Below are 25,285 nucleotides of genomic sequence, written 5' to 3'. Positions count from 1 at the left end.
CAGTCTGAGAAAGACAACCAGCCCTACGAAATGAACCGCCATGTTTTTGCATGCAATGTTTGGGGCAGTATTGCGACAGAACATAATGAGCCGCAAAAATGGAAACGGGGCTAAATGTTGGGACAATCTCCTCTTGGCTGCTCTGAGGAACTGAGCGTGTGCGCTAGACTGTTACATTTTTGCTGAACCCGACATAAGTGTAAGATTCTCGTAATCATTAAGGACATCACAGGCAAATCTAAATTACAGTTGGAGGTTTTCTGCATTGACTACCCCCTAAATTTTGGGCTGATATTTATCTAAACTACAATTAGGCTATTCATAGGCAATTCATAGTAAGTGAACTTCTCCAAAACATGCCTGGAGAATTTAACCAATAAAAATCACTTATATAGTTTATTCAATCCTCTTCTTAAGAAGGATTGGATCTTCTTAAGAAGTGTGGACCACTTGAATTGAGCTTTGAATATAAATTAAACTTTTAATTCATCTTTCCTTTGACCTTAGAAGAAGCTGTATTGTTACGTGTTACATTAAAGACCCAGATGTTATTCAGTCCATTGTAAGATAAAGTTAATACAAATAGAGAAAAATTCAGGGGTCTTCCGAGGAGTAAGAGAATTCCCTACAAGTTGATAAAATCTTTGTTAGATGTCTAAAAGACTATAAGAAAAAATAAACATGAAAACTGAAGATTTATTTATAAGAATAGGAAAGCCACTTTCAAAAGATTTCAAAGCGACCAGTTAGGCTACGTCTACACTTAGCTGGATAAATTTGAAAACGGCGTTTTCGTCTAAAAACGCTCCGCGTCCACACTATTGTTTTCAAACTGTACGTTTCTGTACTGCACATGCATGAAATGTAAGACGATTCGACATGCGTCATTCCCATCTGCCGTTTATTTACTTTCCGGCTCTTTGAAACGTTGCAGCAAAGCGTAGACTTTTACAAGTTTTATCTGGAGCTATCTGGAGCACGTACAAACTGATATTAATCTTTAATAGGGCTGTCAAAATTGAGAGCAAACAAAACAACTGCTGGACAACGCCGTCCGCCATCTTAGTTGAATTGGCCACATGACTGCATAATATGACTAAAATGCGTTTTCGAAAGCCAGCGTTTTCACAGTCCACACTGTGACGCGAAAACGGCATTTTCCATTTTATCCACTTTGGAGAGCGTTTTCAAAAAGCTCAGTTTTCCTTGACCATAAGCGCCGTCTCAGTGTGGATGGAAGGCCAAAACGGAGAGAAAAAGATGTGTCTTCAAACCAAAATGTATTAGCGTGGACATGGCCTTAGATACTTGACAAAAGCCCAAAATAAAACCCTGCATACCAACATCCAGACCTCATGTGTAAAGCATGGTGGAGGTGGCATCATGATTTCAAGTTGCTTTGCTACACTATGGTCAGGTCATCTTAAATAACCCTGTAGAAAAGAACAAATTCAAAATTAGGGCTGTGCGATATGACCAAAATCTCATATCCCGCTATGAGACATTTATTGTCCTGACAACGATATATATCACAAAAATCTTCTGTAAATTCTGTGAATCTCGGGCATTTTTCAGGGCAGCCATTTTTTTGTGAGTATTTATTACATGGCGTGCTGCGGGGAAAAGCCTGTTCTAACGTTTGAGTCTAAGGTTTGTTTTGAGCACCTGACGGCTCTTCTTTTGCTTCTCGTCCCTAAACTCTCTCCATACTCTTTCATGTGATTCTTGCATAGGTGGTAGAAGAGGTTTGCCATGTTTGAGTCTGTGGTGGGGTTATTTTAAATATAAGAGAAAGAGAGAACTTTAAGAAATGAATAAACAGTTTATTTTGTAAAACCACGAAAACAAACGATAGCGTAATATGAAACGATAGACGTTTTCATATCGTCGTCCGATATATATTGTTATATCGAACAGCCCTATTCAAAATTGTGTCAGGAAACATTATAGGGGAATTTTGGGGCAGCAGTCCATGATCTGAACCTTGGGTCATGTAACAAGACAATGACACAAAATCCACAAATTGAAAACAGGTTTTAGGATGACCTGGACATAACTTGAAGTGGGGTGGTATGACATTTAAAGTGCTTTTCAGTCAGTATATCGACGTGTTATTAATGATTAATTATTATTCTTTGGTCTTTTAAGTGCCACAAGAAGCTACAGAAAATAGCTTAAGGAAATTTTGTTTAAAGAATAGCGATATATAACGATATTACAAGGAAATGTGGAATGGAGGCAACAGCATTCAATGCAAACAAAATCAAAGGCATTTTCCAGCCTTCTATTTCAATCAGCTACTCTCATTGGTGACACATACCTCATTCAAAGTGTGAATCAGTTGCCATAATGTGCCAGGAGTAATATTGTAGTGGAATAGTAGTGACACAGTGTAAGTAAAACATGAGCACAAAAGTAGCACAAATGTTGTTTTCTGCCCTGAAAGGCAATGGCTGTACTAAAACTATGATGTTTTATGATGTTTTTATTACAATGTGATGAGGTCGGCCTGTTAGGACGTCATTGTGACGTCATAGGGTGTCATATCGAAAAAAAATCCCAACATGTTTTTTCATATGATGATTACTTGATGTGGTTTCTTGACATTTTTTTCAACATCAACTTAATCAAAATTAAATCAGCTCGAGTTGTTTGTGCTATCTACTAGGGCTGCCACAAACGATTTTTTTGATAGTCGACTAGTCACCGATTATTTTTGCGATTAGTTGACTAATCAGATCATCATCCATTGGACGCAAAACGTACAGCTTATTGCACCAGCATGAATCTGCTCTTATATAACTATCATTAGCTTACAGCTTTAAGTGTTTAAAGTATGTGCTAACTAAAAATAAAGACTAGATGGTAGTTTATTAAATTTTAATGAAATTTGCAGATTGTTTCGGTGAAGTTTAATAAACTCCTTGCTATCTAAAATATAACAGGACACGGGAGTATATTCTCCAGCATCTCACACTTCTGATGATCAGCTGTCTGCTTGACGTTTATTCAGCTGTGTAAAAACTATAACCTTAATCTCAGCCAAACCGATTTACTCAGGAACAAATAAAATACTAAAAAAGCCAAACAATAACATTTTTAAGTTATCTAAGTGACTTATATATGTTTAACCTGAGTAGTGAAAGACAGCGGTGGGTTTGAAAACGATTTGCCGGGAGTCTGGGATTCTCACGGGCTCTAGTTAGCTTTGCCCCCGGCTAACTATCGAGCTAGTGGGGAACAGATATCGGAGCGCTTTTCAAAATATGTGGTGTCTTGATAAACTAAGCAGATATTTGAGGTTTACACATTCTCGCCTGAAAATATGTTAAACATTTATTTTGTGACCCAGAAAGAATAATAAGAGTAATATTAAAACTAACTAGCTGCCGCCATTGTTGGAAACTGAGCAGGGCTGCGCTATGAATTCTGGGACAAAGCTACTTCTTCGTCTTCGGGGTTTAACGGCAGCTGGCATCCTTGTACATGCAGTGCTGCCATCTTCTGTTTCAGTCCGTTATTACACTCTTAAATCCTACTACTTATTCTTGCGTCTTTTGTGATCTTACAAAGCTTCAAACGACGCATCGACTATTAAATCAGTCGTCGACGTAATCGTGACTAGGCGACGTAATCGTGACTAGGCGACTAATCGTGGCAGCCCTACTATCTATCATCAGGCAAAATTTGAAAAATATTTTGAAAACTGGCTGCTAGTCTGGTAACAAACAAACAGAACCAGTTACATACTCCCTCCCTTTGAAGGAGAGATATTTAATACTTTAGTTGAATAAAAAAGTAATTAAAGTAAATTGTAACTCTTCAGGAGCCTGCACACATAATAAAATAGGACTTGAAAAATATTTCCTGCCTGAGATGTTATGAGATGCTAGCTAACACTTGCATTTTTTGCAAAGTATTGTGCTTTTCTGGAGATCTGGCGTTTAGTAGGCAAGCCACTTCTTGCTATTGAATTATCTCCCTCTTTAGGTGTTAAATTGTCATCTGAGACTGACACGCTGCTTTCGCTTTCAGACATGCTTGGGCTTCTGTCATTATTATGCGAGCTGGGGAACATATACCTACGGTGTCACTGTGTCATTGATATTGTGAGAGAATACTTTTTATGATATGGCATAGGAGCTCAAAGAAGTGTTTTAATTTTAGTATCCTGTTATTTAGCATCCTGGCTCTCTTTTTTGTATTCTTTACTGGGGCACTTATTTATCATTGCAGATACTTTACCTGCAATGAGAAGTCAAAACTTCTGTTGTAAAAAGTTTCTGCTACTATCAGGAGTTCTGCACCTCATGTGAGGAACTGAGATGTGTTTTTAATCCCACTCGATATTTACGTTTTTAAGCTAAAAGGGGTGTTTTTTTGGTCAGTTTAACTCAAAGTGAAGCTTTAGTGGGTCTCGTCTTCTAATTAACGTAGATCCATGTATGCTGAAGAGAAGGGCTTATTAATATCTAAAGTGCTGGCGGTTAGCCTGCCATTATCTGAGCACGAGAGTATCGCTAAGGAAGTTTTATCTCCTTTCATTCCTAGTTTAGTAAGTGCCAAGGAAATAAGGATGAAACAAAGTTTAGTTTCAGTTCTCTTTCTCACTCTTCACCCACTCTGTTTCCTTTTCTGCAACAGAGCCGTTATTGTTTAACTTTTGAGTTGCAGCACCATATTACTACATGGCTTTTATTGGCTTTGTACAGTTGTAGTGAGAATATCCACCGGCATTATGTAGCTTACTAAATTTAAGATCATGTTTAGTATGACCATGAGCTCTGACAGGCTGGTTTATGGCCTCTTTTCCTATTTTATATTACACACATATAAATTATAATCTAATTCAGTTTAGCTATGTCAGTTGTAGTGCCTGCATGCATGCTGTGGCTGTCCCATGGCTTAGTGGGATACCAGAGTAGGTCAAAACCATTACCATTACCATGTCTGTACCTTAGCATGCTACTCATTTGGTCAAATTATTCAATCACTGTAGTCACTATTTCAGTGTTTTTCTTTTAGAAGTTAAACAGTGTTGCTTTAACATTTTATAGTTGTCCAGACATTTGTGAGCCATGCAGGTAAAATGGGAGCATTAGAGTGGCTGCAAGACAGTACTCTGTTGGATTGTACTTGAAAGCAGAATCTAAAGAGAATAGCCTCCACCCATTAACCATGCCTGTTGTATGGAGTACTGATGTCTTTGCTGAATAGCTGCCAAAAAGTCTGGCAGCTGTTGTCGGTCCTTAAACGGTCCAACAAAACAATGCCTACGATTTTCTGTTCTTTGGGTCATTGTTCTGTATCCCCAAACAAAAATGATTGCTGTAAGTTTTAAGAGGTATTAGAAGATGTTTTGTTTGCAGCTGTAGCGGTGCAGTTTTAAAGAGTTTGTAATTGTACAGTGTGCACCAGTAATGGCAGCAGAACCTATGATTTCTGCAACTGTGAGGGTCAGTGTGACCCCCGTGCAGACGTCTGAGCAGCCTGAAATATGTAACTATGCGGTTACATCACAAATCACTCTGAGACCAAACTGAACAGAATCACACAAAAAATGAATTCATATATCTAAAAAAAATGCATCTGCTGTCCATATACAAATCTGGAGCTGTCTGCATTTGTGCACCATCTTCAGTCTGTGTGAATAAACTTAATAACCAATCCTGTCTGACCCCAGAAATAGAAAAAAAAACAAACAAACAAAAATAATAGCAAAGTCTTTCTGAAGCTTTTAACACAATGGAATGCAGAGACAGTGGCCTTGTTTTAATTCATCTGAGGCAGCGTGCAGTCATGTTTCCCATTAAATTAATTGTAGTGCACCCATGATGTAATTCTGCTACCGTTTACAAGCGTATGAAAATAACTGAATCGTATTAGACTGTTGTTGTTGTTTATATTTACATGCAGAGGACTGAGTTACAATTTATGGTACTTCTGCCTCTGCTTCCTGTTTAAACCCCATTGAGAGCCAAAGCCGATATTCCTCTCTCACATGTGTGTTTGTAACGCATGTGCATGTTGATGTTTGTCTGGGGGTGGGTGTTATTGCTTGTATTCACCCCACTCTTTCTAAAACCACAGCAATCCCCTGGGCCTAAAAGAGGAAATCCCATAAATGAGCCTCAGCCTCCACTTCCTGGGAGCACACTAGCTGTGCCACAGCTTACATTTTGGTCTCTGTGGGCTCTCTCCAGTCAGTTTAAAATGCCTTCAAATAGGCCCCAAAGGCTTATCAATAGACAGTAAAGCAAGAAGTAAGTAAAGCAGCATAAAATCTTCCACAATAAATTTGTAATATGTTGGGTGTTCTTGGCATTTTTAGCTGAGCACAACGGGGCATTGTTGATTTCTGAGTCAGTGGTCAGTTTTAGGCTCAGCTTTCCAGAGAAACACACGCATGCACTGCTCGTTCATGCACACAATTCTCTACTTCTTCCAACATGAGCCCCCCCACACACACACAGTTTGTGAACGGACCGAGTCTGTGGGCCATTATGCCGTTAAACACATTGTTCATCTGTACGCATAATCCCAGCTATTGGCAAGCAAGCAAACAAGCTGTCAGTTTATCCTGAGTTAGGTCTGATCCTTACAGCTTGATGATGATTGGCATGCAGAGAACCTGCACAATTAACCTCCCTATAGTCACCGGGAGTTTGCTAGACAAGAAGCCATTTCTCACTTGTTTAAATCGCCATTTGGCAACAGAGGTAGATTTAAAATTATACAGGATGTGCTAATGTTTTTCCTCTTGGCCAAAAATGGTTTTCACCACAAGCACATCTGGAAAGAAATATATATATAATAAATATAAAACTGTTGTATTCGACTTAAGCGTTTTTTGTGTTCAGTCGTCCATTTTGAGGATTTTAAATGAACATTTAAACACAACCCTAAAGAAAATATTTGATTAAGTTAATTTTAAATACTTTGTAAAGACTACTTTGCAGACAATGACCGTCTAAAATTCAAAGACGTCCATATTAAGTTAAATAATTAATCCAAGTATACAGCGAATAAAGCACTGATTACCTTAGCTTTCAAACTGTAAGGTGCACTTAAAATCTTTTAATTTTCTCAAAATCGACAGTGCGCCTTATGTATCAATTCTGGTTGTGCTTACTGATCTCGAACCGATTTCATGTGGTACACGGCGCTCAAAAATTTGTCAAAATGTTTTTGCGCGACTTTGGTAAGCTACGAACCCGCGCCGCTTGATGGATTGTTGGAGCATTACGGCTACCGTAGCCATAATGCCGTTCAGGAGCCTCGCGGAGTAACACGTACTGTGATTCCACATAAAGGTGTGTGGACCCCAAAATGGCACGTGTTAAGAGATATGCTTACGAAGCGAGTTTAAAACTCAAGGCTATCAGTCGCGCAATTCAACTTGGGAATAGAGCAGCTTCAAGAGAATTCCGAATTAATGAATCAATGGTACGGAAATGGAGGAAGCAAGAAGATGAACTGCGCCAAGTAGAGGAGACCAGACAGAGTTTCCGAGGGAACAAAGAGAGATGGCCACAATTAGAGGACACGATTGAACAGTGGGTTATTGAACAGAGAACAGCAGGTAGACACGTCTCTACAGCCTCTATTCGACAAAAGGCAACAGCAATAGCACGAGACATGAAGCTCGACGACTTTCAAGGAGGTCCTTCTTGGTGCTTCCGTTTTATGAAAAGGCGTAATTTCTCCATCTCCACAAATACTACTATCTCGCAGCAACTGCCAGAGGATCACGACGAACAGCGGGTCATTTCTCGCGTCTGCTGCAAGAATAAGATCACTGAAAAGAAGATCCAGAAGAATTTGGATTCGCGGAAGAGGAATGAACGGGAAAAGTGAGTGCATTGTTCTGTATTTTATGTGTTACAACTTTTGAGAGTTATTGTGAATGGGTTGAATAAAGTTTGACTTATCTATTTTGTTTCGCTTAATGCCCCTTCTAATCCGGTGCGCTTTATGTATAAAAATATACCCGTTCATTGAAAAATACAGAACGTATTAACTGGCCACTTCATTAGTACACATGTTCAGGGCAAATCTGGCAGCAAATTAGTGAATGTAGGTATGATCAAGGCAAATTGCTTGAGATCAAAATAAACATACACTGGGACTATGTGCACGTTAGCATATGCTACTTCCGGTGCGGGAACTCCTGTGGGGAGCTTTGTTTCCGGTGTCCTATTCGCGCCTTGTTTACGGTCCAAAACAAGTTAAGCAAATGAATGAATCAAGCAGCGATTTACATTTCTATAGATGTCTTGGGCATTTACCCAATATATCTGTAAATGATGTTCATCGACTTTTCGATATTTTTCCCCCGCCTCAGAGCAAAGGAGAAAAGGGATTCAAATGTTATAGTTCTCAGTATCTGTAAACAGTGGTCCCTCGTTTATCGCGGGTGTTATGTTCTAAAAATAACCAGCGATAGGTGAAATCAAGTAGCCAATTTTATTTTTTGACGGTGCAAAAGTTTCGTGGACATCATGGACATACAGTACTGCTCGTCAGAGTCACACTGCTAGCATCGATGCAGCGATTCCGTACTGTACAGGAGAGACGTCAGGGAGGAGATCGTCTGCAGCGATCAGGACGCAGGACACAATGTGACATAAAAATAAGCATGCAAACTTGCACTACAAAATCTGCGAAAAAGCGAGGTGAAAGGTGAACCGCGTTATAGCGAGGGACCACTGTAATTTTGAAGGTAAGTCACAACATACCCTTCGTAAATACTAATGTATAGAAACCCTTATCAGCAATCATTCATTTTTTCTGTGGCTTTTTCCAGAGGTGGGACCAAGTCATTGTTTTGCAAGTCTCAAGTAAGTCTCAAGTCTTTATCCTCAAGTCTCAAGTCAAGTCTCAAGTAATGTCAGGCAAGTCAGAGTCGAGTCTCAAGTCACTGGTGTAAAAGTCCGAGTCAAGTCACAAGTCTGAAACTTTGAATTTCAAGTCCTTTCGAATCTTTAAAAAAAATATGAAAAAAGCATGTTGCAGTTATATGCTAAATGTAAATATTAGACCATGTAATTTTAAAATCTGTGTTTTTCTCAACACGTGACAAAATAGTGAACTTAGAAAATATACACAAATTGTGAAATTGCACCTCTTTAAAATGCAGCTCAATTAAACCCATCTCCAAGAATAATTTTCACCGACGGTTCTGAGATAAGCTGCATGTTATTCTTGGATGCGGTTGTAGGACCGGCTTTAAAATCGCATGACAAAAATATCATACACATTAAAAAAAACTGCATCACCAACGTAGCCTGGACAACATTTGCTAGTTAGATGAAGTCAGGTATCTCATCGTAGCATATTTATATGCATATTTATAATCATACGGTTCTTGGAGTGAGTGCATACACTCATGAAGTTTAGTAACTTCAGGTCACTGCAACAAGCCCAGGTACAGTTTACCGCCGGATGGGTGCAGGACCTTGAAATGTACCGTGTAGAACGAAAGACCATCGTACCTATCATAAGTTTACCAGTCTCACAAATCGTCGTCATAAATACACATTCCTTAACCGTTTATTAATAGGACCTTTGAGCTCAACGGTAATTAATTAGTAGTGGAAATAATTTCTGGTACGCGTTACAGAAATGTAGCAGTGACAATAATACTGTATGCTGTAATCGTACTGGGCAATTAGTGATACAAAAAACCTGTTTTATCCTGTGAATAAAAGTATATGTTTTTGTCAATGTACCATAATAACAGAAGCGAAACGCAATATTGTGTCAGGACAATTCACTATTTATGCACAATAAATAAAGGAGCATAGTGCAACAATTTCTGTTCAGCGCCAGACTTGCTTGTAACCTATATCACCAATTATGTTATGAAAATGACGCATTAACTACTAAAAAACACTGACCTTCGTGTAAATGCTTGGAGCAGACTAACCTGTGAGCTGGAGTGTTCTGGGACGTTATATTTGATCTTTGAATGGCTGCAATCCAGGCCACCCGTCGCCTCTTTGTTACTTCGGAAACATGGCTCGAACAATTTCTCTTCAACGACGTAATCCGATAACAACCGATCTCTTTACCTGTCGGCTTCCCGTGGCTGTCATGCGACCGGCTATTGCAGTTAATAATACAACAGCTTCTTGACATTTTTGTGTTTCTTTTTATCGCTGTGTGACTGATTTCAATTGAAAGCCTGCTTGCGCTAGTACCTCTTGCCACGAGTTCCCAGAATCCTTTGCGGTTCTACCCGTGAATGACGTCACATTTTCAATCTCTATATAATATGTATGTTAAATTTTATATTTGGGGTAAAATATCAAGTCTTTTCAAGTAAACCGGTTCAAGTCCAATTCAAGTCCCAGGTCATTGGTGTAAAAGTCCAAGTCAAGTCACAAGTCTTAGAACATTTTTTCAAGTCAAGTCTAAAGTCATAAAATTAATGACTCGAGTCTGACTCGAGTCCAAGTCATGTGACTCGAGTCCACACCTCTGGCTTTTTCTCACGGTTTGTTAACATGCTGTGCGGGTCTGCACTTGACTAGCTGATATCGAGATAACGGGAAACATCTAGTTTGACTATTCTTCACCTGTAGTTTGAATGCTGAACATTTGCCTGTTTAAATCATAAGACCAGTTACTATACAGAGATGTGCTTCTGAATGTGGACGATGTGTCTTCTGCATGCAGTAATGCAGTTCTGCTTGTGTTGAGTGATGAAAAAAACTGATCAATCTAAACTCTTTAAACGTCAAAATTGATCATTAGATTTTTTTTTATGACACAACAGTGGTGAGTGTTTCCACCTTCTGCTCTTCTGCTCTCGGTCTGATTGACCGCAAAGTAAAGCTACCGGAAATGTACAACCCCACATCCGGTCTCAAACCAGGAAGTTAGCATTTTCTCGTGCACGAGGTCTATTAGCTCAAGAGTAGTGTTTAGAGAGCTTCATGGAATGGTTTCAGTGGCTGAGCACTTGCATTACCTTACATCCCCAAATGAGATGCAGTGGTTTAAAGTGTGCCGCCACTGGACTGCTGATTTGTCACTCTCTAGAGTGATGTATCACACTTCTCCAGCTGGCTAGCTGATGGACAGATTTGGTTTGGTAGTTGCCAGGTGAACGGTACTTGTCTGACTGCATTTCAGACAAGTGTAGTTTGGTGGAGGGGGAATATGGTGTAGGTTTCTTCTTCAAGAGTTGGCGTTTGAAGCAGGAACTCTCAATGTTTCAGCATACCGAGCAATTTTGGACAATTTCATTCTCCCAACTTTGTGGCAAGAGTTTGGGAATGGTGTCTTCCTGTTCCAACATGACTGCATACCAGTTTACAAACCAAGGTCCAAAATACATGGATGAGTAAGTTTTGTGTGGAAGAACTTGACTGGCCTGCACAGGGTCCTGAACTCAACGCGATAGAAGACCTTTGGGATGAATTAGAGCGGAGATTACGAGCCAGGCCTTCTCGCCCAACATCATTGTCTGACCTCACAATTGCGCTTCTGGAAGAATGGTCAAAAATCCCCATAAACACACTCCTACACCTTTGTACCAACTTGGATTGGTTGTGGTTGAGGCACCACAGCCTACAGGAGTATCAATGCTGACCATCCCTTTATGACCACAGTATATCCGTCATCCTCCACCAATATAGCGCGCCATGTCATAAAATTCACATCATTTTAAACTGGTTTATTGATCATGACCATGAGTTTACAGTTGAAGTTGGCTGCATAAAATATTGCAGGGAAGTCAACCATCACGGTCCTGACGGACATGGGCATTCAAGGCAAGCTCAGTGGCAAGTTCTTAAAGCTCTGACTAGCACTGCAGAACAGGCTAGTCGTTGACTTTGAATCAACATTAGAGACACTATTTCAACTAAAGTAAAAGCGGTAACTGCAGCAATAAGGTAAATTAAGGGAGGTAATGCAGAGGGACACACACCCGAGATGGCAGATGTCGCTGGTAACACTTAGCTCCACATTCATACCATGAATGTGGCTAACAAATCTGCAGCATCTGTGTGACGCTATCATGTCAATACGGACCAAAATCTCTGAGGAATGTTTCCAGCCGCTTGTTGAAACTGTGCCATGAAGAATTAAAACAGTTCTGAAGGCAAAAGCAGTTCTAATCCAGCACAACTGAGATTTATCTAATGAAGTGGCTGATGAGAGTATGTCAAAGGGTAAAATCTGCAAAGTGCTTTGAGTGGTGAGTAGCAAAAGAAAAGTGCTATATAAATGCCAGTCTATTCCATCTCATGAATCAGTGTGTGCTTGTGTCTATTCCAAAAATGTGGTCCTGGAAACTTCTCGTACCTGGAACTAACACAAAGACGGGTTTAAGAATTTTGGTAGATGTTTATCACCTTGTGAGGTAGCTGGATTCTCCTCAGAATCGTGATAATGAGCAAACCTTTTTTGCCAAATTTCCAGCTTTGCGCTTGTAGCCCAACCACAGTTGGCTTGAAAAGGTCAGTGTCTTGCGAGGATCTATTGGACGTGTTTAAGATGCGACAAAGTGTTTATATTGCTTGGTAAAATAAATGTAGTTTAATAAAGTATTCTGATTCTGATTGATTCTGTTTTATTTAGCCTAATCCTGCCATAACTATGAATTTTGCTTTTGTCTGCTGTTGCTGACTGTAGCAAAAGGTGGAGTGTTTCCCAGAAACTGTGCTGTGTTGATAGATGACTAAAGCTCAGTCCAACCACACTAGTTTTCTTGTTTTGTTAAGTGTATGACTTGGTTAAATGAGCCCAGAGAATATAATAAAGCTGCTGTAGAGAGTAATGGACATTTTCTTTTCTGAAAACAACACGTCAAGTGGAGGTCTTCTGAAAATATCTGAAAAGTATAATGTGTAATTTGTCAGTCACACATGAGCTCTTGGAAATAAAACAGTCCAGTTGTTAAGTGGTAAGAGGTTATTCCAATTGCAGTTCCAAGGTTGCTGAATTGAATTGATTTTCTGTGCAGATGTGCCACGAGATCATGGTGGTAAGAATCTATTATGATCCTTCTCTCAAATCACCAGTCAGAAAGATGTTGTGGGCAAATGTCTCCTATAGAAATGTTTCTCTGAAAAGCTACAATATATGAATAGATTTGATTTTAAATTAGTAGACCTGTGGTGTCACAAGGACATCATAAATTACAAAAACTGCACAATTTGTGACTACTGTATTTTCTCCCTGGACACAAAGACGGTTAAATTCACATGTAAAGAAAAAAGTAGAATTAAGATTTTCTGCAACAAAAAAGAATGTGAATTGTGCAGTATTATCCGTATTTGACTTTCAGTATTCGGAGGCTCATGTAGACTTTAGATCTGCGCGTTCTTTCATAGGAATAGTTTTATTTGTTATCAGTGGAGCAGTCTGTGACTTAACCCATTGTGCTTTGAAATACTTGGAGTGCTTGTCCATCAGCTTGTACCAAAAACATGGCTGCATATTCCATCTTTTCTTTCCTCTGGGGATTCTACGTTTTTCTCAAAGGTACATCACAACTGTGATTATTTTAAGTTTAAGATTTCAAGTGAAGACCTTTTCTGTTTGTATAGAGAAGTTTCCCATTTTAATTTAACCTATGGGTTTATATTGTAGTTGTACGTTAACTGCTCACTTCACAAGCACTATATTCAGTATTTGTAGTAGCTTACATACAGCATTGAGACAAATTGGGTTATATAACTGTTACAAAGATTCCATGCTCTTAATCTGTCTCTCCTCAGCTACCCAGAGAATGGTGTGGTGGAAATGCGACCGGTGGATGTGCGACCACGTGCCAGGACACTGCTGCGGTGGGACCAGCTTGAGGTGGGCATGCATGTGATGGTCAACTACAACATGGAGACACCAGATGAAAGGGGCTTCTGGTTCGACGCAGAGATTGTGTCCCTCAAGCAAACCTCCCGCACTAATAAAGAGCTCAGAGTCAATATCCTCCTCGGGTGAGCATCTTCCTTCAAGATTTCAGGGTGATGCTTTCAGGTGTGAAGGCATTAGTGCTAGTTTTATTTTCTTTATCAGAATATCAGTTTGGCAAATCTTGTGTTTTTTCTCTCTCTCTCTCTCTCTTTTTTTTTTTTTTTCCTTTCCATGTCACATGCTCTCCATTTAGGGGTCCTGGAGATGTGATTGGGGATTGTAAAATTCACTTTCTGGATGAAATCTACCAAGTGGAGAAACCAGGAGCTCGTGCACTATCGGCTGCAGACGGACAGTTTAAACGTATGAACGAGCTCAATCCTGAGCACTGAAAATAATACCAAACTTGCCGTTAATAGTTTGCGCACCAGTATTCAGAAGGCATACATTTGTTCCCAAAGTTAACAAATTAAAAAAAGCTGAGGAATTAGTTAGAAAAAAGAAGAAATAAAAACATTTTCTATAGTGGGTCTTTATTCTTAGTCAACATGTTTTGGGTTTTTTTCCTCACAACATGAAAAATGTTTGTAGAACCACTGTATCACCAACAGTTATTAGTGTCAGTCAGAAGAAAAAAAGGAAGACTGATGTTAAATTATTGTTATTTTGCTAAAAAGCCTGAAAACCAACCAAGTTGTCAGCCACTGTTTTTTGAGTTTAGATGTGCTGTTGCTAGTTTCCTCAGGTCTAGAGATTGCCTAGCAACCACCAGTCACCATGGAAGAGTATCCCCCAACTGGTTGCAAGTGGTTGTTAGGTGAAATCGGTCACAAAGAAGATTACAGTATGTCAATGAAAACATCTTTGCCATCGCTTTGATTGCCAGCAGTTTGCCACGGTTGCCTGTAATTTGTCTGGAATGCGCCAACTTGTCTGCAGACATTTGCCAACTACTCTGTAAGCAGTAGTGAAACTTTGAAGAGTGCAACACAGCTCAAAGTAAAAGTTGTGCCTTTTAGAACTCGGTTTCAGTGGTAATGAGCCATTTTTTACCTTGAAAGGGAACATTCTGTGTTCCTGGTTTGTTGCACTTTTTTTTCAGGTTTCACGCACAGTGGTCAGTTAGCAAGTGTTTGCAGACAGCCTCTGTGCAGAAGCCTCTTTGTGACCGATTTCACCCACCGACAGTTAGTAAACTCTTACCAGCCAGCCAAGGAATACATACATATTTTTCGACCAGAGGTTGCCAGGTGGTTGCTGACTGTGTGATTGATGCCCAACTCGTCTTATAACAGTGCAGCCCATCCTTCTTGTTTTCAGTCTGCTTCAATAGCACAGTTGGCATAAAAAAACGTCCCAGAAAACAAATTCTCGTTTGGGAAATGAGCAGATATCAAGCTGAAACACTAATAGCTGTTATTCAAAATAAATGAATGTATTATTGATTTGAACATGTGACAAATACACATTATAGATAGGTTACTTGAACAAAATGAAGTCTGACAACTTAAGACTGAAGAGTAAATTATGTCTGTGTGTGGATTGACCTAGCATTTGTAATATTAAATAAAAACAGTTGGGAATAAGTTGCCCTAATAACCATAATGCAGAAAATCATGTGTCTCATGCTTAACATGTCCCCTTGCAGTGCTCCTACAAAACCTACGCCTGCCAATCCTTTGTCGTTATGTAGTGCAGGAATACCATGATATTATCATTCTGTTCATACATGTGTTTGCATTTATGAATGCTGCAGGAAAGAGTGGTCCGGAGTGTAAGCACTGCAAGGCCGACCCTGACGCAGAGTGCCGTTTCTGCTCCTGCTGCGTGTGCGGGGGGAAGCAGGACGCTCACATGCAGCTGCTGTGTGATGAGTGCAACATGGCGTTCCACATCTACTGCCTCAACCCACCGCTGGCCACCATCCCAGATGACGAGGACTGGTGAGAGAGAGCGCCACTCGACATTTTGCTGCGAGATTTTGAGCCTCGCAGTCATTTAACCAGGAAAAAAGGCTGATGAGTGCTGTTTAAATGTGGGCTGAAATGTATTAGTGTAGTAATTAAGCGGTGATTGAGGGTAAAATCAATATATAGTAATGAAACCATGCGCTCACAGGTGGGAGTTAATCTAATCTTTGAAAGACTTTCTGCCAAACAGATCTCCACGCCTTCTTGGCATCATTTTCTAAAACGGCGCAAAGCTTCATTATCTTGCGTTCTGGGTTCTGTCTGTTTCTCCCACAGTATTGCAACGAAGTCAGAGAGATTATTGGAAAAACAGTTCAGGTACTGATTGTATCTGGTGCGGAGAGAAGATAATACTAATGGCTTTGAAAATAAACATTTTTAATTTTTTGTCAGTGTGGGAATTTAGAAAAAAGCTTAAGAAAGATTAAATCATGGAAATTCTTAATAATTAAGGTTTACAAAGAGCTCTGGTAAGGCATGCTTTGAGAACAGCTCGGCCTGCTTTTCTGTTGTTCTTTGTATAAGTAAACGACAATAAAACAAGACCCCTTCATCTATCGTTTTTAACTTTTTGATGCATTTTCGTAACGTCCACAAAAATTTCATTCTTTTACGTTATGTTTCCTAAACCTAAAAAAAACTTGTAGCTCAGGGATGTCAAACGCATTTTACATTATGGGCCACATACAGTTCACTTGGATGTTTGTAGGTCAGATCAGTGATTAGATCAGATCCCTGAGATACCACAATATAAGAAAGAAAAGTGCAATTTCAACAATATATCTGTTTTTATACATGATAAAGAAATGCTGCTTTAGTTAATGAAAGAAATGTCAGTACGACTTTTGTGCTTAAATTTTAAGAAATAAAATATGTAAATAATTTTATAACTGGAAAAAGATCTGGTAACCATTGCTTATTGACCGTCCTGTAGTTATGAAACATGAACTTTGTGTTAAATAACAGAAAATGTCCCCTTTTTTGTGTGTGTGGACCCATTGTTTAAAAACACAACAAAACAAAAAAATCAGAATTTTTTTCATTATTAGCACCTTTTTTTTTTTTTTTTTTAAATTTTACATGACTGTCAAATTCTGTTCATATAATTCAGGGCTCTCTCTCTCATTTTAGATCCCGGGGAGCATAAAGGCTAATTTGATCTTAAATTGGCTGGGCCACTAAATCTATGGGATTAAAGTCCTAAAAAAAACCCACCCCAATATTGTTGCTTTTTCTTTTAGTGTAAAACTGTTCAAGGAAATTTTGTTCGCATATCACGAACTACTTATGTCTGTTTTTTTTCTTCTCTACATTACAAAGCAGTGCTGCTGTTGTAAATCAAAGAAACCCATTAGTACTGCTTCTTGGGCTCACACTTTGAGAAATTAAGTGCTGGCAGCTCATTATCCAGACATTTTCTTATAATTAGAAAACAGAAATTATGTTGTTTTTATTTTTTCTGTAGGAGAAAGACATACTAACAGTACATTAAAAAAAAAACACCTTGTTTTAAGTCAGATAATCAGCCAATAGTAGCTATTTGTGGATATATTGGTATTAATATTTACAGCAGCTGATCAATTATAATTTTATAAGTAAAGAAGAGGCGGGACAGATATTCTTTAACTGTGTTGTAAGTGTTGATGATGCATACTTTCCTCATCAGAGGGCACAGTTTCCATGTTGGCAACACTTGTTGAAGCTGATCAAAGCAGAGTTGGGCAGAACGTGAATGTGTAAGCCACGCATATATCATAAAATAATATCAATGACAAATGTTATGAAAATCTAATTAAGTTTTGCGTGTCTGAAAGACAAAAATATCGGCGGATATATCACAATTTTAAAATCCCCAAATATTGGTGTTGCTATCAGTCTTAAAAATCCCATATATGTTAAGTTGTAACATTGTTGCTGCAGTTTTTTGATTTTACAAAGCCAGAGTAGAGGCATTTGTAGGCTGGCCTAAAATTTTAGGAAGCACTGACGGAAATTGTTTCCTTCTTATTTTGCCAGGTACTGTCCAACCTGTAAGAATGACACCAGTGAGGTTGTCAAGGCAGGCGAGAAGCTTAAAGCCAGCAAGAAGAAAGCCAAAATGCCTTCTGCAACCACCGAGAGTCAAAGAGACTGGGGAAAGGTGAGACCCAAGGGCACCCTAAAGCACACATACAGCAAAGGTGGACTGACAGCTGCTCTGTAAGAATGAAAGTGAATTTCAATAGAAAGCTGGAGGGAAGAGTTCATATTGTCCTGAAGAAGCAAAGGCCATGTAGACAAATACAAATAAAACAATAACAAAGCAGGGGGTTTTTTTCTCGAAGGGCTTTTCTCTGTTTTATTATCAAAACACTAAAAAGTGCTTCACTCCATCATATTGGCTATGAGAGACAGAAGAGGCGTTTTACATCTCAAAACCTGAATAACCAGATCACTGAAGGAACTAACTGTAGAGGCTAAGCCTACGCTTGAAGCCACTGAGGTGGTCGTTAACGGGGGTGACGCGATGTCACTGGTATGCATGAATTAAGTTCACAGTCCAATAAATCCAGCAGTATGTATCTTGTCCTTTTTGGTCTTTATTCTGTATCGACTTAGCATAACAGCGCAACGGTCACAAACTGTTTGCCTTCTCAATGACACACCTGACGCCGATTACGTGCGTCTACCTTAAATACCTTTACATTACATAATCAAAACAGAAAAAGGTGACCTCTAGTGACCACATAAGGTATTAACCCAAGAATGGCTCCTACACTAACGGTGAACATTTATGCTTCCAGTGTAGTACATTTTATAATGGAAACAGTATATTTACATAGAAATGTTCATAATGTTTTAACATGACTTACTTTACTTTAATGTTTGTTTCCTTACAGTTCATTTCTGTTGTGAGTTTGATAGTTTGTTTAGTCTTTGAAGTCTGAAAAAAAAATTAGTTTTAGTTTAGTAGCTTCGGTGTTAGCTTAAATTTTTTATTCATTATTATAATAGCTGTGATCTTTGTCATAAGTGAGATAGAAGAAATTAACAAAGCAAAACACTTTAGACACTCTGAGTTTCTGTAAGCATGTGCATGAAAGTCTCACCAGACAGGCCATGAGGTCTGCGGCGCTCCAGACTAAAATTAAATATATTTACAGTATAGTTTTATGTTGTTTTACGTAGTTTTGTGCAGTAGCTTTCACGTTTTTAAGGTGAAGGTTTTATTTTTGTTTTAGTGAGACACAATTGTTCTTTTTCTTCACACCGTTTCAGTTTACTCAATGACCTTACGACAAACTGCTATAAGAAGAAAGCTAAGGCCATGCAAGCAAACATCGTTGTATTTCATTCACTTAATCCAAGCTGCCTTTTCTTCAGTTTACTTTTTACATGTTTGCTGTCAGTTATTGTCTGTTGTGTATGTTGCATTATGTTTGATCAGAGACAAAGTAGCTTGTTTCAAATTAAGTTTTCACGTAACAGACATACTCCATTTATAAGGTTTTATTGAACGTCTCATACATGTGGCTCCATAGTGTTGTGGTTAACACAATCACCTTACACACCAAAGATTCCTGGTTTGAGACACACACATAGCCTCAGTGGGGCTCACAAGCTAGCTTACACAGTGCTGTTCCTACGCCCGGATAAATGGGAGCATTTCATCGGGAAGAACATCCGGTGTAAAACCTGTGCCAAATCAAACATGCAGATCCATCTGCTGGGGGAGACCCCTTGGGATAAAAGGGAGCAGCCAAAAGTAGCCTTTTAATAAGCAGTAGATATAATGTATTATAAGTTAAGCATTTATTAAGCTTTATGCCGCCATCCCAAAGTGACTTTATAAATTCAGTCTTTCAGTCACAATATACTGATTTTGTCTCTAATATTGAATTTAAAATTTATTGTCATGTCAAAAACAGGCAGATGATAATACTGTAAATGGCCAAGCGGTCTAAACAGACATGATTGGTTTCACTTGAAAGTTTATCACAGCTTTTTCACTATTAGCAACAACTACACTGCAGCGTGGTTACACACTTTACAGCTGAGAAAATAAAGGTTACTGCTGCTAAAGGCATTCATTTTTATGCTACTGTGGTTACTCCTCTCGTACACCAAAAGACTCGCATTCCACACCAAACCCGCTGAGTTGGGGTGAGTCACTGATGCAACAATAGTCACACTCTTCAAAGATGGGGACCGGGTCTGCCACCACTCACGGACGGTCAGCTACCGTCTTCAAAGCAACTTCGGTGCAAAGCAGCAATGAAACGACAATAACATGGTGTCAGGCAATTTTGAATGGGGTTAAATTGCACGCAATCTGTTTGTGGTAATGTGATTAGTAGCTGAGAGAAACTGGTGAAAATTTCAAGTCTGTTACTGTCAACATACACAGAACTGTGCATTAAGCAGAAATTCACATTCATTATTTACAATCTGAGACTCTCTCAGACTGTGTGTTGGCAGTCTGTCTTTGTGTAGAAATGACAATTACTTGTAAACCTTCGCAGATCTGTGTGAGAGTGATTTTAGTCAATCCAACAGAATAGAAATTCAATCCAATCACAGAGCAGTCACTGACTTTTTAGTAGTGGCAAGGAGGTCTTATTTCTACTCTGGTGTGACGGAGCACAGGTGCAGATACGCTGTGGTTACCTTACAGACGGTGAACTGTTGAACGTTTAATCCTCAATCCTAATCAACGATCTGTTTGTTTTTTGCCGCTGCTCCTCCACACTCTGTGATTTACCAGCGCTCTGAGCTAACGCTAGCTGTTGTTTGGCTGGTCTGATGAGTCACTGCAGTTTGGTGCACTGCATATATCAGCGACATTTGTTCATGTTTTTGTCTTTTTTTTAAATATTTGCCTATTAGTCAGTTGTTATTAGTCAATTATTAGTATTTTTGGATGCCTTAATGTCCTGGTTTATAATGCCACTTTGTCAAAGGTGTTGATTCACAAAACACTTCAATAAATAAAGTGAAGGATCTTTTTTTTTTTTACAATATGGCCAATTGAGTTGTGTATATAGTCAACTTGCACATTAGTATATATGCACAAATTTGGCTTCATAGTCAGAAAATAATAATCTGCTTTACTATATTTTTGCTTCTTTTTTTTTTTAGTGCAGTAAATTTGTATATGCAACCAGAACTACATATATAATATCTAAAATATATAAATTTATCATATGTCAGCTAAAACTAGCATTTTGATTAAAAGGTTTGCACATTCTGGTGCATTAACCATTACAGAAACATTAAAAAGAAATTTTTTTTGGTAATTACCAGTAGGCCTACTGTTAAATTTAGGGCAGCTGTGGCACAAACCTTACACTATGTGAAGGTCTAATAAATTTGTTAAGTGCTGTGGATATATAAATATGTATGAGTAGAATATGTAATTATATATTCTGAGCAGCGTTTGGTAGCTGCGGCTCAAGTGAAGGACAAAAAGTTAGCAGTGATGCTCTGTGCTATAGATTTATTTTCCAAATCACACCGCTTTGCTTCACAATTTAATCTAAAACAACAGAAAAAAATGGCACCATTGTGTAAATGAGAGGTAAAAAAAAAAGTGAATGAAGTGTCAGACATCATTTTCTCATCACAGGCTAGACGATCGCCTATTGATGTGTTATTGATTATGAAGGGTTTTGATTATTATAATGAGTGTGAACTTGCTCCATTCACTTTTTCAAGGCGTTAGAAGGTCGCATTTAAACTTCCTACTTGGCAAAGCAACAACTGCATCCTTGTATCTGCTGAAACAGAAAATGAGACAGGGAGACTTCTCCCGCTCACTTAGTTGCTTATTTAATTTGAATCTGATCTAAGCATGCTGTTAAATATTTTCCTCAAAATCCCTTCAGATTCTTCTCATGGCCTGTTTCCATCCTGGCCTTGCTGTCTCTCTGACGCTCTGCTCCGCGGTGTGTGTAATGTGAACAATGCCATTAAGCATGACTTAGCCACTTTCCTGGAACTGCCAGTGGAAAATAACTCCTTTCTTTACCAGAATGCTCCCTTTCTCGGTGGACTAATTGAAAACAGCCTGGCTTGTGTGTTTGGGCACATTTATGCGCCCTGAGTCATGCAGCATTTATACTTGACTTTTCTTATTAACACGATTTTAGAACCCTTAAAATAAAACGCTTTTCCTCGCAAAAGCTGTCTTGCATTCTGACTTTCAAGAACCGTATATGCCACCTAAATGGGATGCTGATCGCTGTTAAAATATAACTGCTGATTAAGCTACTGTACATTTGATATTTGCATGACCGCTGTGCTAAACGAATGCAATATAAAGGCATTTGTGCTCATTTTGGTATTTTTTTGTGCACATCTTTGTTCTTTCTTCATATAATTGCAGGGTATGGCCTGTGTGGGGCGTACTAAAGAATGCACTATTGTTCCTTCAAACCACTATGGACCCATTCCTGGTGTTCCTGTTGGTACCACTTGGAAGTTTAGAGTTCAGGTTAGCTGGCGTTATTGTTTTTTTAACATTGCATGATAATCAGATATATTTTGAACATTTAAAGAAAAATCATGCCTCACTCTGCACTTCTGTTTCTCCTTCCGTGTATCCCCCTCAGGTGAGCGAGGCAGGGGTTCACAGGCCACATGTCGGCGGAATCCACGGGCGCAGTAACGATGGCTCCTATTCGCTGGTGCTGGCTGGAGGCTTTGAAGATGAAGTGGTGGGTCCTATAATGTTTCTCTCCCCGTGCTAGTTTATTGTGAATCTTGCACGTTTGCCTGCTGTTCGTGATGTTATGGTCACTGTGATCTGTGGTAGGACCGGGGAGACGAGTTCACCTACACGGGCAGCGGGGGTCGTGACCTCTCAGGAAACAAACGGATCGGAGAGCACTCTTTTGACCAGACGCTGACTCACATGAACAGGTGGGGCACTTGGTTGTTTCTGATGTCCATGCTTCTTAATATGAAAGCTGCCTCGCTTCAGGTTTATTTGCTTTAATCTCTTGATTTAAATAACAACATGAAGTATAGCCTTCACATTCATTGTCTCGATTTTTAATTAGTAAATAAATCCTTATTTCTGTACTGAAATAAGGATTTCTCAACCATTAAGCCATCATTTCTTGTAATTCTCACATGTAATAAAGATAATTCTGTTTTGCCCGACCCCTTCAGGGCACTGGCCTTAAACTGCGATGCACCTCTGAATGACAAAGACGGAGCAGAGTCCAGGAACTGGCGAGCAGGAAAACCTGTACGAGTGGTCCGCAGCTCCAAAGGTCGCCGCATTAGCAAGTATGCTCCCGAAGAAGGAAACCGCTACGATGGCATTTACAAGGTATCGCCAAATCTTGTCCACCAGAAATACATCTGCTTACTGCAAGCAGCACTGCATAAAATAGTGTCGATACAGAGTGCAGGTTGTGTACAAACTTACAGAATGATTGAAGTTTTAAAAGCTGCCTTTCAAGCTATATGGGATCCTATTACAGCCGTGTTTCTATAACTAACACTGCGCTTCTAAATCTTCATCTTCTTCTGTCTTAGAAACCGTTTGTCACCAGTCTTAAGTCAGAGCTGCTTCAAAACTTCAGTTCACTTTTTTTTTTGAATGAAATTTGCTGTGGTTGATGGCGGCTCGTAGGTGGTAAAGTACTGGCCAGAGATCGGGAAGTGCGGTTACTTGGTGTGGAGGTACCTGCTGAGACGAGATGATCAGGAGCCAGCGCCTTGGACCCCTGAAGGTGTGGAGAGGATCAAGAAACTGGGCCTTGCTGTTCAGGTTAGATATGTGTCTTAAATCAGGCACGTGTGCCTTTGTTGGTGCACTTCATTTCTACTTTTCAAAATTAGGTTCAATCTTCTTTGTCTCTCCTTGTGCGTCTGCAGTACCCCCCAGGCTACTTGGCGGCCATGGCCAACAAATCAAAGAAGGAGGCTTGTGCTCGACCCGGTCGGGGCGGCCGCAGTAAGCACTATCCCGGGAGGGGGCGGCCACGGAGGCAACGCAAGATTAAGGAGAAAGAGGAGAGCGATGACAAGGAGGAGGAGGACGAGCATCCAGTGGCCAATGTGGAAGAGGAGTCTCCACAAAGTAATGGAGTGCAGAAGACAACAAGAGATAGTGGTGGGTGCTTTTAGAAGCTCAAAGCAGGTCAGACAAGGTATTGTGAGACGAGGACAGGTGAGACCAGTGTGATCACTGAAACAGTTTTGAAGATGGGAAATGAATATTTAAAAGCACAAACTCCACTAGGATATTTTTTTTACCTAGCCATACACCACTGTAAATATATATATATATATTTTTTTAGTCTCCGAGGATAGATCCTTCTGTTTCTGAAGTCTTAGTTTGTTTTCTCAGCAGAGTCAAAACCGGTGGAAGAGCCTCCTTCTAAACGGGTGAAGATAGAGGAAACCTTCCAGCTGTCAGAGCAGCAGCAGCAGTTGATCCAAGAGGACACAGCCAACAAGAAACTCTGGGATGAAGCCATGGAGCACCTTAAAGAGGGACCGGTATAAAATTTAGTATACCACAATACACATCTCTGGTTTATGTTTATAAAAAATGTTAAGTATCTCACAGCAACTCGCTCCATGTGCTCTAAATAATAAATCTTCTCGATGTAAGAAGATTTACTGACTGAGATTTACAGCCTGTCTGTTGCTGTTGATTTATAAGTAAAACAGGTTAAAAAGGCAGCAACATCGCCATAATTCAAAATTGCTACAACTTTAGTGTGTTTGTTTCTTTCCCACCTTCATTCCTTTGACGTTTCTTTTTGAAGAATTTCCTTCGCAAGATGGAGCAGATCTTCATGTGTGTGTGCTGCCAGGAGTTGGCCTTCCAGCCCATCACCACTGTCTGCTCACACAATGTTTGCAAGGTATAGGATTTGTTTTCTAACTATTATGTGGACATGCTGCGGTTATTGTTTGTTGATTATTATTTCATTTTGACTTTTTGTTTCACTAGGTTTCCACATTAGGTGTGCTTGTTTCAGTTTAGCTTTTCATTGTTTGAAATGTTTAGTTTGTTTAAGTCTCAGTGTTTTAATCTTTTTAAGTATTATGCCAGAGGGAATGATTTTAGCAAGTACGTCAGTACAGGTATAAACATGTTGATCAAAGCTTCATCGGACTTCAAGTATTAAACAAATACTTAAAATAAGAAAATGTTACCTGTATTTTATATTGTATATTTTAGTTTTTTGTCCACATTCACAAAATCACATATTACTTTTAATATTTTTCAAGAATCTAGTTTATTACTTTATTATTTTTGTTAAAAAATTGTTTGGTTTTTTTTCACATTTTGTTTCAGTTTTTTGTTTGTGATGCCCATTATATGGTGTTTTAGGGTGTGTGAAAGCAAAAAAAAAAAGTTCGTTTTAGCCTGTTGTTAGGTGGTTGCCAGGCAACTTGACAGCATAATATGTCACGCACAATTGAAGTCTTGCGAATATAAA

The 25,285-nt window shown here is 39.2% G+C and overlaps 1 protein-coding gene across 5 annotated transcripts in view; it reads left to right on the top strand.

Moving 5' to 3' along the window:
• The window catches only part of uhrf2 (ubiquitin like with PHD and ring finger domains 2), a 46,994-nt gene that overhangs the window by 19,975 nt on the left and 1,734 nt on the right, over positions 1–25,285 (top strand). For 3 of the 5 annotated variants that reach the window (XM_026173805.1, XM_026173803.1, XM_026173806.1), the window contains exons 4-15: positions 13,734–13,952; positions 14,123–14,232; positions 15,626–15,812; positions 17,856–17,979; positions 22,204–22,311; positions 22,430–22,534; positions 22,633–22,739; positions 22,992–23,154; positions 23,461–23,598; positions 23,706–23,943; positions 24,181–24,332; positions 24,605–24,703. In XM_026173805.1, coding sequence (XP_026029590.1) covers positions 13,734–13,952; positions 14,123–14,232; positions 15,626–15,812; positions 17,856–17,979; positions 22,204–22,311; positions 22,430–22,534; positions 22,633–22,739; positions 22,992–23,154; positions 23,461–23,598; positions 23,706–23,943; positions 24,181–24,332; positions 24,605–24,703 — 1,750 coding nt within the window. Of the gene's footprint in view, positions 1–7,257; positions 7,854–13,733; positions 13,953–14,122; positions 14,233–15,625; positions 15,813–17,855; positions 17,980–22,203; positions 22,312–22,429; positions 22,535–22,632; positions 22,740–22,991; positions 23,155–23,460; positions 23,599–23,705; positions 23,944–24,180; positions 24,333–24,604; positions 24,704–25,285 lie in introns of those variants that run through there. The other 2 variants (XM_026173807.1, XM_026173804.1) reach the window with 2 other exon arrangements.

The sequence above is a fragment of the Astatotilapia calliptera genome, chromosome 7 (genome assembly GCF_900246225.1).
Source record: "Astatotilapia calliptera chromosome 7, fAstCal1.2, whole genome shotgun sequence".
Taxonomy (NCBI): Eukaryota; Metazoa; Chordata; class Actinopteri; order Cichliformes; family Cichlidae; genus Astatotilapia; species Astatotilapia calliptera.
The sequence above is the reverse complement of the archived record's forward strand: the minus strand, read 5'-3'. Positions and strand labels throughout refer to the sequence as shown.